This window comes from Pagrus pagrus (genome assembly GCF_965226575.1).
Source record: "Pagrus pagrus genome assembly, chromosome: 23".
In the NCBI taxonomy this organism is placed as follows: Eukaryota; Metazoa; Chordata; class Actinopteri; order Spariformes; family Sparidae; genus Pagrus; species Pagrus pagrus.
Genome location: NC_140205.1, coordinates 5,824,948 through 5,841,124, shown reverse-complemented (window position 1 = coordinate 5,841,124; position 16,177 = coordinate 5,824,948). Strand labels below are relative to the sequence as shown.

Genomic DNA, 16,177 nt, shown 5'->3' with positions numbered 1-16,177 from the left:
AAATGTTTCATTTCTGAGAACATGAGACAAAGAATACAAGAATATTGTCTTCAGAAGTGTATACTGTAGGTTTGTTTATATTGCAAAGAGAAATGGGTTTTGCTATTCCTCATTTATTCATACAGTTTATGTTTCCACTGCTTTTTACTTATATTTTCTAGATTTTTTCCTTATTTATTACTACTGTTTTAATTGATGCTCTTGATTTTTGCTATTCTCTTTGCTGCTGTAATGATGCAAATTTACTAATAAAGGATTATCTTATTTTATATTCCTGCTATCTCATCACTAATTCTAAGCTGAGAGAGGTCATGATAAACAAAGTCTAGTTGGACATTGATTCCATATATTTTATATATCACATTTGAAAGACACGAATACACAGCATTGCTCACAATCACCAGCAGCAAAACCCTTCAAAATTTCACATAATTTACAAAATCATATTGCGTTTACTCTAAATTGGGCAGGCGATATCAGCTACAGTCTAAAGGGACACAATCTTTGTTCATAAATCTGCCATTAGCAATGCTGAAGCACAAGAAGACACAACAGGTGCGTGTTGCATGAGTATACGGACTGCCACTGATTTGCAACATTAACTGTAACAGCACAGTATAACTGGGATCTGTCTAAACCTTGTTCTCAATTATGGAAAAAAGCTTGCACCTTTGTTATTGCAGTAATTATAGCAAATGTGATTTGTTCGCTATTTGATTTGATTTACAGTCATAACTACCTTGGCTGTGCAGAGGGAAAGGATGAGGGCATTATTACATAATCTGCTTATCATTATGAAGTTCAATGAAAGTAAAAAAAAAAAGCAAAGTCAGTGAAATTACATTTCAGAATCACTTTACAATTCTGCAGCTCTGTTCAGTGCATAAAAATAGTCCATGGATTGAATTGTGGTCACAGAAGTGGTCCAGTGAATAATCCATCCATCTCTTCTCTGATAACATCATGTCTAATCTTCACCAGCTGTCTACATCAGCTGCGAGTTAACACATCGGAATCGGAGAGGTGGCCCCTCTCTTTCATCAACAACATCAAACCCCTCCTCCTCCTCCATGTCACCTTCACCCCATAATCCCTCTCTGGTGTGTCGGCCACCAAAATGTCAGGCGGCTGATTGCATGGTGGTGTGCATGACTGAGGCAGTAGCAAGTGTAGAGCGGCAGAGGAGGGACCACTGCTCCCTTCTTGTATTACGTTTGGAGTGTCCACATCAGGTGGTGGGGCAACACTGCTGAACTCACTGGAGGCAGGTGTTGAAGCACCATCTACTACTGGGACTCTGCATCTCTCTGACACTCGAGCAGATGGAGTTTCAGGGCTGTCCAAACATCTGCTGGAGGATGCCGCCCCATCAGAAAATCTCCCCACATTTCTTTTTCTGATTGAGGTTGTCTGTCTCTTTGGGGTTACACTCGAAACTGTCCTTTTACTTTGGCACGATCCCCTCGGTTGGTTTCCCGTGTCAGACGCAACAGAACCCTCGGTAGCTCTCTTTGCATGTGTACTCTTTGGTTGATGAGACCGGCCTCTTGACCTCGTCTGAAACGTTAATGAGGGGAATCTGCACACACTGCTTTTCCTGGACAGCTGGCTGCAACTGTCGAGGATGCTGGTGACAGATTGGCATTTTCTCCTCCCTCGCCTCACCGGAGGTACAGGAGCTGAACTGTCAAACTGGGGGCTCACCTGAAAGATTGAAAGCAGAGGAATCAAACAAATGGATAAAACTGGAGTCACACAAAACAAGTACTAGGCTGTGAAATGACTGTACAAGGCTGTTGCACAAGGTTAGAGTTATCCAACACATTCACTGACACAGCCTCGACCTCAAGAGTGGGCTCTGCTGCTGAATGGCCATGTTTACAGCGTTCAAAATGAATGAACAGCTTACCCAAGAGTTAAGAGCTGAGCTGTCGTGCTCTGGTGTCTCTGTGAAGAAATCTCTGGGGTTGAGTGCTGCTCGGACTTCAGGCACATTTTGGAGTCTGGCTCCACACAAAGACCGCTCCAGGAACAGCAGGGGAGGCTTGTCTGTCTTTGAAGCTTTACGGGGCATTTAATAGAAATCATTCCTGAAGACCTGGTGGAAAGAAAACATCACTAAATCAATATAAATGCGTGATAACTGGAATTTTACTGTTCCTTAACTCAGCTTGTTTACAGTTGCCCCTAGCAAGCTGTTTAAATTTGAACATTTCCATTCGTATATACCCGCCAGATATTACACATACCTTAGTGGTGCTTCGCCAAGTCATAGCCTTGTTTAAACACTTCATACATGTATAAAAAGTTAATTATTCCGCCCTCCGTGGGTGCTAAATAAACTTTTGTTGTCTTTCCGTCTTCTTGTTACCGGTTTCCACCACCGACGTCTCTGATTGGTCAACGTGATCTTTTGTCGCGCTCCTATTGGCGCACTGTCATACCACGTGATGAAAGTGACAGAGGCAGCACCCACAGCGCCAAAATTCAAAAACGTTTCTGGAATCGAGCTGACGGCATGTAAATAGAAGAATATCACAGACATCGTGGATCAGTTGTTTTAACAATATGAACGGTGTCTTTCAACTATTAGCAGGAGCCAAGCCAAGCGGAATTGCCTGAAACGTGGCAGTAATATGAAGGTTAGGCTTTATCCGGCTTTGTTGTTCGTTGCAATACGGTAGTTAGTGAGCTAGCTAACGTTAGCTGTTTCGTTTATGGTTAGCCACCTAGCTAACTGAGTTTGGCTTCCAAACACCGAGAGCTGACACTGACTTTAGCTGAGAGAAAGCTGTGACTTGTGCAAAGGTTAATCTGTATTTCCTCAGATATTTCCTCCAAATAACTGTTATCTTAATGCATTTCTTTTGTGTGTGTCAAACGGCTCGAACACTGAACTCAACTTAAGAAATATGGAATTGTAATGTTTTTAAGATTTCTCTTCAAATGTATCTCAGTATTGAAATTATTTGAAATGGTTTATCAATATTTAGATATAACTCTTTAATTTGGCATACCGCATGAACAATGCAGCCCTTGTTTTAATACAATTTGAACCGCCTTACGTAATTGCACCACCTCTTGTTGCCATATTTAGCATTAGCTATTAGCTAGCTAACTAGTGGGGGATAACCGTGCGAATCTGGACTTCTTTTGAGATATAAAGCTTTCTGGTGAGTTGTCTACCAGCCGAAGTTGTGAGAGCACGGGCTAGCTTCTTTTATTGTTTTTAAGTAAGTCGAATATGAATACATGTGAACTTTGGAGGTTTGCCAGCGAATCAGCGGTAAACGTTACACAAAACGCGTCGTCAACTGTAGACAACGACTGTTGTTCCAGGGGCCAGGAGTCGCGAGGGAACAACTGACAACTGATATCTGGAAATAGGCTGCTAAACTGGGAAATTGCACGGTTTAAAAACAAGACTAACACACGGACATCGTGAAGCTGAATTTCATCTTGAAGTCCAACAGCCTGTCCGACCAGTGTTGAGTTTATTCTGACTGGTATTGGACATTAACTGATTCCTTCCTGTCGGTCTCAACCGGTCAGTTTACGGAGAAACGGTTTGAATCCAGCCTAAGCCAACTGTTGCTAGCTAGTAACTTTTGCATTGAATTCAGGTAAACGTTAATCTACCAGTAATTGTGGCTGTTCATGGTGTGTTGGTATGATACAGTTAGACAGAAGGAAGTAATAAAAGCTGGATGTTTTTTCTTATGTTTGGCAGGCTTTAAAACTGTACATTTGTGTTGTTTCTACAGAATACCAGTGAACACCAAGGTGTATTTTCAATGATTTGAAGACAATGAGACGGAGCCCAAGGAGACCCCTGATCCTCAGAAGAAAGCTGCCTTTTCAGCAAAATGATCCACCAGCAGCTGCACCACCGAGCCAGCCTGCTGCACCGGACCCCAAAGAACCTCCAAAATCAGCTGCCAGCCAGTCATTCCTCAATGGGATCCACATTCTGGATCACCCTTCCATGTCTGACACGCAGGTGGTCGTCATTCCCAAAACAGCGGACCTTCAAAGTGTTATTGGGGCCCTCACTGCCAAAGGCAAAGAGTGTGGGGTCCAGGGACCAAACAAGTTCATCCTTCTCAGCGGGAATGGGAGCAGTGACGGTGGATCTGTTTGTCAGCCTGCTGCTGCGGGGGATGACGTCTCTACAGCTGGTCAGCCTGTGAAAGCAGAAACTATGCAGTCTCCGGATGCTAAAGCTCTCACGGGGATTAAAACATGTATGGAAATAGGTTTTTTCACTAAGATGTGATTTCAAGTATTACTATTAATGTATTTTCTTTAAGAGCACTGATTTGGTTACTGATAACTAATTGTTCCTTTGGTTTTTGCTTTTCTTTATCAGTGAATAAGGATCTGGATTGTGGTCCTTTAGATGACAGCCTCACCAATATTCAGTGGCTGGGCAGAATGAGCACATGTGCCTTGGAATCAGATACTGACAAGCAGACGACCAACAAGGAGAACCAAGATTCACATACTTCTCAGGTCAGCTGCTCTTTTCCTGTCACCTCAGTATGATGATGTGAACACATGTGCACGTGTGAATGAAAACACTGATCTCAGGCATGTCCCCAAAACATCATCCTTTAACTGCTCTACCTAAACTAAACTGCCAATGATCTCCACTGGGATTGCAGAAAACTGTTGTACTGCTAGATTTGAAATGATAAGATGATAATGATGCATGCATTCAAGCCTCTCATTTCTTTTTCCACCTTTCTTGCACAGGCACAAAGTACACAAATGGATGCAGAAGCTGTTCAGCAGCCCCAGTCAGAGAGGCCAGCATACTCCTACATGGCCATGATCCAGTTTGCTATCAACAGCCGGAAGAACAGGAGGATGACGCTGAAAGAGATTTACACGTGGATCGAGGACCACTTTCCTTACTTCCGAGAGGTGGCCAAACCAGGATGGAAGGTACTTCAGAACACATTAATGGATAATAAGCACACGTAACAAATTCAAGTTTTCAAATATCACTACTGAGACAGACATTGATGATTTTTTCCTCATTGCAGAATTCTATCCGCCACAACCTCTCTTTGCACGACATGTTCCTCCGCGAGACGTCACCAGATGGTAAAGTCTCTTTCTGGACGATCCGGCCTGAGGCCAACCGGTGCCTCACTCTTGATCAGGTGTACAAGGTGAGCTACCCGACTTCTTATTGCCATCACCCTTTTCACATTCTTCCAACTTTATAAAGAGGAAGGCCATTAAACTGCATAGATTTTTGTTGTATGTTTCGTGTCGTTACTCTCAACCATGGTGTCGTGTCACATGATGAATGCTTCAACACAGACAAGACACATATTTGGGGAGGCTAATGCTGTTATTTTTTAAAACATTTCTGAAGTCACCATGCTCCTCGTATGTATGTATGTATGGAGTTTTGTTTTCACAATCTTCATTTCTTCCCTTTCATTCCACATCTTTCTCTACAGCCTGGTTGTGACCCAATGACTGCTCCTGTTCTGGTGCCAATGCTTTTACATTCCAACCAAGTAAGCTGGATTTGCCCTTCTTTCATTTTTCTAGGGACACTCTTCAGAACAGAAAAGGGACAGAAAGTCAGAAAATCATCACTTTCACAGGCCACCAGGTCACCAGACCCTTTTATCCAGAGAGTGCAGCTGCTGCTGGAGGACTAAAGTCTAGGGAAAGATTTTTTTGTCGTTGCAGGAGGCGATGCTATGAGCTGCAGGGAGACTGAAGTCACACACACAAGACTAGTCTTCTTTCATACCACTTGCTTTGTTCTACAATGAATGTTATACACATTCCCTCCTACATTACGTGTTAGAAGAGGTCTCACTCTGACTTTTGTGTGTTCTAGCTTGGAGAGAACACAGGTTGTCACTAAAGTGTAGTCAGGAATAAGTAAAACCACAGATTTTTAAAGTGATACTGTGTCTTTTATTTTCCAAAGCAACAAAAGAGGATGCATCCTGATCCAAGAAAGACACCAACCGGCTCTGGTGAGTTAACACGGGCAGAAGGACGTCTTAGATTGTTTCTAGTTTGAAAATGACTCATTAAGATGCTCTGCTCTGAGTCGTTGTTGTCTTCTCTTCGCTCAGAGAGAAGGATGAAACCTCTCCTCCCACGAACCGAGTCGTACTTGGTTCCGATCCAGCTCCCCGTCCCCTCCTCCGTCTACCTGCCGTCCTCGTCGGCCCAGTTTACCTCCTGCGTGCAGCAGAAACCGAACGCTTCGCGGGGAGCCAAGAGAGTGCGGATAGCTCCGAAGGTAAAGACATTGTCATGCATAATTATGGCCGAATCAAATCGCACACTGTTGATGTTGTTCCTGGCGATTTGACAGATTATTCTTTACCAAAGTCATGTGGGATAAGCTTCAGAGAGAAATATTGGTCAGGACAGGCTCGATTTTGCCTTGCCAACATTTTGTGTCGGGATGTGACAATGAAGGATAGTGACAGTGCTGGTAAAATAAACCAAGGCTACAATGATTGCTGCAGGTATAAAGGAATTCTGTGAGATGTATCTTTCACAGTTGCATTTAAAAGTGGTAAAGTGTATGAGAGTCTGGAAGTTTTTGGTTCAGGAACCTTGAAACTGCTTGACTCCTACTCTTAAAAAGCTGTACATACCCCGCAGTTACTGGTGTAATTTTAAAGTGCGTGGTTGTATGTCTCACAGGTGGCCCAAAGTGACGTCCCAGCCGTGGTGATGTATCCTCAGAAGAGTCCAGACGTCAAGGTGGAGGTGAAGGAGGAGCCGGTTCCTGTTCCAATTAAATGCCCGACTCCTAAGTCCCTTCCGAAGAGACAAGCCAGCAGCTCTCGGCGTAAACAGTGCCTGGTTCACTCTGCGCACGAGGAGCCCGTGCTCCTCTGCCCTGATAACACTTTCTTTGACTCTGGCGTCGCCTGCGATGCTTCAACTTTCCAGGAAATGCGAGACACGGAGCTGGACGAGCCCAAGCAGGAGCAACACAGCCCTGACCGGGAGTTCTCCTTCAAGACCCCCATAAAAGGCAGCAGCCACCTGACCTCCTCCACGCCCAGCAAGCCCCCAACCAATGTCTTCCCCGAGCAGTGGAAAGTGACCCCCGTGGGCAAAGGGAGCCACGACGTTCTGGACTTCAGCCCCATTCGCACGCCAGGAGGTCCTGCCGTCACACCGCGGCACGACTACACCACCTTCAGCTTCAACAGCACTCCCTTTAAAGACTGGCCTCTGTTCAGCTCCCCCAGAGAGCTGTTCACGTCCGCCCCCTCCAGGGCGACCGGACCGTCAGACTCTCCCATGGAATGCTCCAGAGAGCTGCTTCAGGCGGGAGGCGCCACGCCAGCTAACCGCTCGATCACAGAGGGCCTGGTGCTGGACACAATGAACGACAGCCTGAGCAAGATACTGGTGGACATTAGCTTCTCTGGCCTGGTTGATGAGGACTTGGGTACAGCTAATATCAGCTGGTCTGACTTAATCCCTCAGTTTAAGTAGCCTGAGGGCCAAAAGTCGTTAATTTTTTTTTCACATGGACGTCATCTGATAAACACTATAGTTGGGAAACCCCAGGCAGAAACGGCAAAGCAGAAGCAAATGTAGGACAAATGACCCAAACTTTAAAGGGGCAATATATAAGAATTTCTCATTGAAAACGTTACAATTTTAACTAAAATTACCAACAGAATGTAAATAAATAGCAGTTTTGACATTATGATGTCTGTGTATTGCGTTACAGAAGTTAGCATGCTATACAGCTAGCCCCGACATGTCCTGGTCCAAAACTCCTAGCTAGCTGCACAGCTTACTGAGCTAACTATATAATGGCAGCTACAGCTAGCAGTTACTCTGTTAGCTATTTGTTTTTACTATGACTTTGACAGTTGACATATTGCACCTTTTTTAAGAAAACAAATTTGGGGAAGTTGACAGATTTCGGACATTAATTGTTGATTTTATAATAACTTGGTCGGAGTAAGACACCAAATTAAAGGAGATGCAGATAATGTTTCACCAAGAATATAAAGCATACGGTTAGAATCAATACCACAGACTGTTTCGTATATGGATTAAAGGTAAAATCCACAAAGTGTTTAGATATATATACCAAAGTAAAACAGTGCTTTTACTGTGACTAAATTAACGAGCTTCAGCGTTCCATTCGGCTGCTGTAGTCATTCATCTGACCCCTTTTTATAGCTTTAATGCTCCAGTAAGTGCCGAAATGTTTTATTTAAAGATCATTTGCTTTCTTTTGCGTCTGCTTTGCTTTCCTCTGGATGTTTCTGGCCCCCGTGGGGACTGAAGTTGAAGAGAAGAAAAAAATGTAAAGAGATGGGGACACTTTAATTTTCGTTACCAGGTCAAACTTGCAGGCTGCTCACATATTTCCTCGTCACGTCTGGCTTATTTGTTGCCGAGATCCAACTGCCTCTTTTATCTTTTTTCTTTCTGTCCATGTGGAAACTTTACATGTGATCCTGTTTTATTTCAACATTTATCCTTCCTGTCATCCGTCTGTACTCTCGAAGGAATTGCTAGAGAAGAGAAATGTGTCTAAGTGTATATGTAAGTTGATTTGCACATATTAATATATAATTTTAGCTTTTACATTTGAAAATGGAAAGACCGTATATTGCCTGGTGAGCCAGTGAGACGCCTCTGTGCCTCCTGGAATTGACTAGTACACTTTTAGATTGTGATGCAGGATATTTAGCAATAAACAATGGCAAAGTAATACAAATAGCACTAACAGCAGTAAGATTGTCTCTGTAGATTAATCGTAGAATTGTCTTCACCTTTTGACTTTTAGAAATTGTTATTCTGTATGCCAGTATCAGCACTTTGTACCTGCATAGAGGGACATTCTGCACGCAGTGACGCCTCCTGTCAACAACATATCTTTGGGAAAAAAATGCAGAATATTTTGTGTCTGATCAGAACAGATTGTTAGTTTTCAATAAAGATGCAAATGACCTTTTGTATTTTTCTGTTCAGCACCAATAGAACATAGAGGGAGTTGCAGTGTTTAGTTCTTAGCAGAGCAGTTTTTTGCAGCACCATCTTTAGAGGAAAGAACGGGATGTGTACTGTTTTTGTGTTGAAAATGCCACAAAATAATGTACAGCTTTAATAATTCCTTCAGGTTTGAGAGCATGGGTGTTTCTGTGTGAGTTGCAGTGAGTTGATCTGTGCACGGCTGAGTGACATGCAAGAGTGAAATGTTTTCAAAGGATTCAGTTTGTTCTGTTTTCTGAAGTTGGTGTTTTTCTATGACTGTACAATAAATCTGTTGGTGTTGGTGCCTCATGCAACACGAGGGCCTTTTTATTTAGTCATGTAGTTGACTGTAAATACGCTTTGATTTGCCCTGTAGCTCACATTTAAAGGGAATCTCCACCAATTTTACACGTTTAAATGTTTCTAAAGGTCTTGAGGAGCAGCGTGTAATCTGATAAATTGCCTCCATTGATGTCACTGAGTGGCTCAGTTGCATTGTGGGGAATGTAGGCACCAAGTTTTAAAAAGCAAGAAGAATATGGGGGGAAAAATGCGGTATCTCTGGCTATGGATTCTGGAGCGCTGTGCTTGACCAGTGGGCTGTTTTTTCAAAACTTGGTGCCTACATTACCCACAATGCAATTTATCAGATTACATGCAGCCTCCTCTGGAGCTACAAAAGGCTTTATGCTCCTTTTTTTTCCATATACGCAGTAGTAAACACACTGTTATATGTGAATAGGTGGAGTTACCCTTTTAATCAGTGTAGACAATTTGTTCAACTTCACACCAGCTGCAGTGTTCGAGTGTTGAAACCCTGTTGCCTTTATTTATATTTGAATAAAAGTTGAAACCTTTCGTTGATTGTCTCTGACTCAGAAATGAGTTTATTGGTTCTTACAGAACTTAGTAAAAAAAGAAGACTATCATGAGCAGAACTTCAGATGTACATACAAATCACTGCAATAGAGAAAGTACCTCTTACTCCAGTGGTACATGGAGGTTAAATCTGACACTGGAGCAACATAAGCAACTAACTTACTCTCTTTAAAATCCTAGTTTTCAAGTAGAAATCTACAACAGTAGTCACCTATTAATACCACAGTTGTGAAAGTTTTCTCGACATAGCATCTCAGTATCAAAATGGACACATTAAAACACACTAGTATAAAGATGTCATTTGTAGAATATGGCCAGAATTTGAATGTAGTTCCCAAAACATCTGGGGCAGCATATCATTAATATAACCAGCAACTGCTGCCCTTTGCTATCTATCCTCGGCTCTAACTAGCTACTGCTGGCTAATAAGCTCATGGCTCAGTTAGCTGTGGAGCCAGTGGCTCTAAATTCTGCCTGAACCAGGACCACGGATCACAGGGGGCGTCACCAAGGGCAACAGGGCCCAGCTCGACTGGATTTGGCAGCCTGAGAGGGCGCACAGCTGGACACCAAACTGGGACTGAATACAGCCCCCAAGACAGACTGAGGACAGTTTGACGACAGGGGATACAGTACGGATGTGATCTACAGCAGCTCTGACCACGACTATGCAAGCGGGGACAACGAGACACAGCAAGCGGGGACACTAGAGGCGACTGCTAACTTCAGAAAACATCTCTGCAACACAGTGCATGATTGTCTTTGACATACTGGCAACACCACTGCTTCTTCACATTCTGTTAAATGAAACTTAAATTCTGGCCATATCCCACAAACTGCTCCTTTAAGCTCTAATGAAATAAGGCTCTAGGACTTGTTAAGGTGGAATCCAGGAGGTCTGTCAGTAGAAAGCAGTCTTTGGGGTCCTCAGTATGTCTGGACTTCCTGTTGAGCCACTTCTAAGAGGATCTGCAGCTGCGTGCTGAAGTAGTCTGGGGATATGGAAGAGAGTCAGAGTTATGAAAGTTGAGAAGGCTTTTCATTCCTGACAAAGTTGGAATTACACGTCCAGAGTGGGGTTTAGTAAGCCATGAGCTAACTGAGCCAAATCGAAGCTGAAAACTATTGTAAGCTCTGGACCAGCAGGGTCTTTGTCCTGGATTGATTCTTGTGTAAAAAGTCTATTTCCAAAATTGCCCATGCTCTACAAGCCACTCACCTCGATTTGCTGAATTATGAACTGTTTCGGTGCAACTTACTGAAGATTTCTCTCCACCTATTGGGCAAGCGGTAGCGGTAGACAGTCAAATAGTAAACAGGGACCCCGGTCAGTGTGAGAATGCAGCTCCTCCCTGTGTTCCAGGGGTCCGAGTACAGAGACAGACCCACGATGAAGAAGCAAACCACTGTGAAGGTGACGGCGATGATCACGGGCACCTTTGGGTCGTTAGACAGGAAAAGAGCAAAGTCAAACAAAGCTTGGATGGTGGAAAAAGCGAGAATGGCACGGACGCGCTAACCTTGAAAGGTCTTGGGTGGAGGGGGAAGCGATATCGGTGGATGAGCATCCCCAAGGTTGCCAAGGCGATGAAGAACCAGCGAGCGAAGGAGGCAAAGTTGATGAGCTGGTAGATCTCTCCAGTGAGTATCATCAACACCACCAAGGGGTACTGGAGACAGACAATACAGCTATGATGACATATTCATACAGCCCTTGTCAGCTAGCTTTCTGGTATGTAGAAAGTACTTTACCAGTAACAGCACAGCAGGCAGAGGTGTTTGTCTGCGGACGTGAATCATGGAAAAGATGGGAGGCCAGTGGCCCTCCCTGGCTCCCACAAACAGCATCCTGCAACACAAACAGTAAGACTTACAATCAGAGTTGGATGGCGAGCCAGACCTTCTGGAGGAATAAACACCCAGAGCAACATCAGATTCTGATCTGATCTCCACACTCTTTGACTCTGTCCTTGCAGTGATAGCAAAAGGCGACTAAACAAAATGACCTAGATTAAACTTGTAGATTTCTCTGACAGTAACAACATATCTGTGCCCAGATTACCTTGGTACAGCAAAGAAGCCGCCATTCAGCGCCCCGAGGCAGGATAGAGCCACGAGAACAGGAATCAAAGACGCCACTCCCTGGAGAGCACGATTTGCAAACGTCTGCAGAGACACAGGATCACGCCAACATTTGAACATACCGTCATACAATCTATTTGCTAAGAGTGTCCTCTAAATTGCGGGGAAGACTGACCACGGCCACGGCCTCAGACATCAGCAGCTCAGCGGGGGTCATCACGGTGTAGTAGGCCACATTTACAAGCACATAAAAGACTGTCACCGTCACCATGGAGCAGATTATTGCCAGTGGGATGGTTCTGATAAGACAGGATGCACACAGAGAGAGGTGATAGTATTTTCAAAGCAACGCGGCTTGACTGTAGAGCAGATGTCAAATGCAAAATACCTGTTTGGGTTTATGACCTCTTCTGTGACAAAGTTCAGATAAAACCTAAAGGAAAAGTGAAAAGACAGTCAGGAGTTTTGAATTGAAGCTCAGAGCCGGCCAGCTACGGAGGACAGAGTTGGAGCCAGAACTCCTGGAGGAATAAACACCTGAAGCGTCATCAGATTCTGCTCTTATCGAGAGATGTGACCGACATTTTCTGGTGTCACGCACTGGGAATGTTGACTAGTGACTGAAGCTGGAGGGGAGACTCAAGCCAGTGTTCATACTGCAATAAATGCATGCTTACCATCCGCCATAGGCATACAGGCCGTTGTAGAAGGCCAGTGGCAACCTATCCAATGTTAATGAGGCAACTTCAAAACCATTCTGGAAATTCTCTGTTTTCCCTGGATGAAGAGAAGTGCAGAAAGGCAGAGGGAGTGACTGAGCGTTATCAACAAATGTAAAGAACCTAACAGCTGTAATTTATCTTTACCTGTAGCCAGTGCGATGACACCGGGGATGATGATGAGGACCAGAGCGAACATCTTAATGAAGGTGAGGGTGACCTGAGTGCGAGAGGCCGTGCTCACACTCCAGCAGTTGATTGCAACGACAAACGCTACAGAGACAGAAACAGAAGGTAAAGGAAAAGTTTATGAATCTATATCTTGCACTGAATAGAGTACTCTAGACCATATTCACACGCTAATCTGTCAGATTCCCGAAGTTTATTGGACTTGCAACCTGGAACACAGCAGTACGACATTTGAGCTTCCAACCCTGAGCCTGATGTTGGATGAAAATGGCCGCCGTGTGAATATGGTATTGTGGATAGAGAGAGGAGACATAAAACCACTCACTCACTCCGAGGATGCTGACCAGTTTGATAAGCACCGTGGGAGCAGCACACGGCGCGAAGAACGACTCCACAACATATCGGCCGAAAGCCAGCGACACATAGGAAGCAACAGAGGGCCTGGAAATGGAAAGTATGGAAATGGAAAGTTATGTGGCGTGATTTGACCTTAAAGTCAGGACAAACGGGACAAAACGCAAAAAAATGACAAACCTGATGAATAGGAATTCAACCCAGAGTCGTAAAAAGGCAGGTAGTGGCCCCAGTGTCTCCAGCAGGTAAGTGTAGTGGCCCCCTGATTTTGAAAAACTGGTGCCCAGTTCGGCATAGCACAGGGCCCCTAAAGGAACAGGGAGCAGACCAGGGACAAACAAGAGATGTAACATGATATAATCACAGTGTATATGTTCTAATTACATATTTGACCATGCTGGCTGTGTTGTTGTTTGGATTGTATCATCAGGCTGTCGGTTGTTCGGTACCACAAAATCTGAAAAAGACATGGATCGCTGTGAAATTTGGAAACCTAATAACTTTGTTGATCCCCTGCTTTTCATCTCACACTGCTACCATGAGGTCAAAGTTTTTATTTGTCCAGTAGACCAAATCACTGTGACGTCACGCTAACAGTCACACAGTAGACAACTCGTGGTTGATTTGCACTGCAGACATATGTGTGAAATTGGCAAACGCGCATGTTAGCATGCCGTTGTTAGCGTGCAGCACAAAGCTAAAGGCTCACAGAGTCACTAGCTGCAGGCGGTTATTGTGTATCTTCTGGACAACTTTTAAGCAAAATGGTCAAGTTTAATGTTGGATTTGGGGTCTTGAGTGTGCCAAAGATAAATAAACACATTTCAGTGATTAAATATTGAAATTATTAATAATCTAAAAAAAAAAAATTCTGAAAAATGCATTGAAAGACAGTGAAAACAAAAAAGTGAGTAGTTAAATGTGCACTTACACCCAGAAATAGATTTAAAAAGCAAAAATGATCACTGAATGCGACAATGACAATGTTCTATATTATTCTACCATTGTTTATCTTTTATTAAATATTATTTTTTAATCCATTTATATAATTCTATCATTTTGTAAGTAGCATATAGGGACTACAAACTTCATCTTGTTATACATCCCTGGTGTTTACAAATACAGTAATCGAGTAATAATGTAAAATGGCAGAAACGGCGTCCTACCAAACATAGAGAGGATCCCACACAGCCCCCACACCACCAGAGAGAGCCCCACGCTGCCACTGTTCATCAGGACTCCCTTGGGCGCGATGAAGATCCCACTGCCCACCACTGTGCCGATGATGAAGGACACGGCGGGCAGCAGGCCAATCTCTCTCCGAAGATGCACCACCTCTTCCACTGCCTTCTCCTTCTTGCCATCCACCTCCGTCTTCACTTGCGTCCCGTCCATGTCTCCGAGGCTGTAGACTCCACTTGGACACCTCAAACTGACCACACACAGTTTCTTTAACTCTGCACATTTGAGGCTTTTCATCTCGATTGTGTATCAGCCCTGCAAGCTTGAATTTCTTACCTATTTTGTGGCTCCAAGCAAGCAGCAGTATCCCTTTTCCCTGCTCCCACTGTCGCTGATCCAGCAACAGAAATCAACAGTCCTCTTTGTGCCTCCTGTTAATCCTTCTGGTTACACATTTGCAGCAGTTGTACAAGCAGTGTGGTAGCGTTAGCAGTGTATGTGCATGTATCTGTAGTCAGAGGAGACAACACCGGCCACAACATGGCAAACTTCTCCCCCCTAACTTTTCCTGCATGTTTTTTCTTCCCTCATTGGCTCTCACCCCACCCGCCCCAGCCTGAGCCGAGGGAACAAAGCCAGCTCTCTTCCAAGCTTCAGCAAGTAATTACTGCAGTTTAAATGCTCGACACTTTTCATGCATTGTGCGTGTGCTCTTATATGTGTGTACAGCTTGACAGAGGCCTTGTGGTCTCTGGGGATAAAAGGGTCAGGCTGTTGTAGAGGCAGCTGCACGGGCCACAGGGGGGCTTCTTTCAATAACAGCACTCGTTTTTCGTCTTGTCCGCTCCAAAGCAAAATTAGTTTGTTGCCAAATTCCTTCATTTCAGTAATGCTTTCCCTCGGCTTGCGCGCACGTGGCCTCGGCCGAACATGAACATTTTGCGCAATGTTTCTGCCGAGATCAAACAGGAGTCAGAGCAGCGCAGTATGAGGGGCAACACTGAACAAAAAGAGTCACCCATGTCACACTATTTGCCTGTTTTTCCTCATTTTCACTCCACTGACCGCTCCATGGACGTCACATTCACTTCATCAGCGACAGCTCGTTGCTTGTTAAAATTCCTCCGCTCACAGTTTGAACCGAGAGGTTCATTTGGTGAAGATTCACGAAGGCTGAACAATCGTACATGCGATCGGATGTGAGGAGATGTCATCTGGATGCATTCAAAGCCGAAAGTTGACGTACAAGACGTGTGTTTTATGGCGCTCATGCGTTTGGGATCTGGCATAACAGGATCATACGAGGTCTCTGTTTCGTGGGAAGGTCGGGAAGCAAAGAGATGCACAAATAGGGGGATGTTTGTTGAAGTTTCCTGCTGTGAAAGCCAACAGACGTAGAGCCTTGGTTTTTCACATCTGGCAAAAGTTGTCTCTTCATGTACAAACGCAAAAAACTACCAAAAAAATCAAGATCGTGTCAGTAATCGGTTGTGATTGATCATGATTTATCACAATTAAAGGTGACATATTATGCTCATTTTCAGGCTCATAATCTTCCTATTACGATAGTTTTACAAGCTGTAATTCTCAAAAAGCCCATCAGTTTTGTTGTACTGTCCAGTGCTGCAGCTCTGTATTCCCCGCTCTGTTTAAGCTCCTGTCTCTTTAAGGCCCAGTCTCCTCTGATTGGTCAGCTCACACACGCCTGACCCAGACCCAAATCAATTCTCATGTGCCAAACTAGCTGCTAGGCATAAATCATGCAAATG

The 16,177-nt window shown here is 44.1% G+C and overlaps 3 protein-coding genes across 7 annotated transcripts; 1 reads left to right on the top strand and 2 right to left on the bottom strand.

Moving 5' to 3' along the window:
* Positions 1 to 329: 329 nt before the first annotated feature.
* Positions 330 to 2,387, bottom strand: rhno1 (RAD9-HUS1-RAD1 interacting nuclear orphan 1). Its single transcript, XM_084345266.1, has 3 exons — positions 2,250 to 2,387; positions 1,910 to 2,098; positions 330 to 1,704 (listed from the first exon to the last, which is right to left on the bottom strand). The coding sequence occupies exons 2-3, from the start codon at positions 2,072 to 2,074 to the stop codon at positions 991 to 993; spliced, it is 879 nt and encodes a 292-aa protein (XP_084201392.1). The 5' UTR covers positions 2,075 to 2,098; positions 2,250 to 2,387; the 3' UTR covers positions 330 to 990.
* Positions 2,388 to 2,461: 74 nt separating this feature from the next.
* foxm1 (forkhead box M1) lies at positions 2,462 to 8,979 on the top strand. 5 transcript variants are annotated; one of them, XM_084346087.1, is made up of 9 exons: positions 2,462 to 2,642; positions 3,765 to 4,244; positions 4,370 to 4,512; positions 4,756 to 4,947; positions 5,049 to 5,177; positions 5,475 to 5,534; positions 5,960 to 6,008; positions 6,111 to 6,280; positions 6,694 to 8,979. In XM_084346087.1, the coding sequence occupies exons 2-9, from the start codon at positions 3,809 to 3,811 to the stop codon at positions 7,498 to 7,500; spliced, it is 1,986 nt and encodes a 661-aa protein (XP_084202213.1). In that variant the 5' UTR covers positions 2,462 to 2,642; positions 3,765 to 3,808; the 3' UTR covers positions 7,501 to 8,979. The 5 variants fall into 5 exon arrangements, with proteins under 5 accessions (XP_084202213.1, XP_084202217.1, XP_084202216.1 ...); XM_084346090.1 differs by having other exon boundaries at positions 2,467 to 2,575; XM_084346089.1 differs by lacking the exon at positions 2,462 to 2,642 and adding an exon at positions 3,339 to 3,547.
* Positions 8,980 to 9,664: 685 nt separating this feature from the next.
* On the bottom strand, positions 9,665 to 15,051 carry LOC311252687 (cystine/glutamate transporter). Its single transcript, XM_084346092.1, has 13 exons — positions 14,745 to 15,051; positions 14,393 to 14,658; positions 13,407 to 13,533; positions 13,198 to 13,313; positions 12,831 to 12,956; positions 12,642 to 12,741; positions 12,353 to 12,397; positions 12,140 to 12,263; positions 11,945 to 12,048; positions 11,635 to 11,731; positions 11,403 to 11,552; positions 11,142 to 11,319; positions 9,665 to 10,874 (listed from the first exon to the last, which is right to left on the bottom strand). The coding sequence occupies exons 2-13, from the start codon at positions 14,619 to 14,621 to the stop codon at positions 10,810 to 10,812; spliced, it is 1,461 nt and encodes a 486-aa protein (XP_084202218.1). The 5' UTR covers positions 14,622 to 14,658; positions 14,745 to 15,051; the 3' UTR covers positions 9,665 to 10,809.
* Positions 15,052 to 16,177: the final 1,126 nt, after the last annotated feature.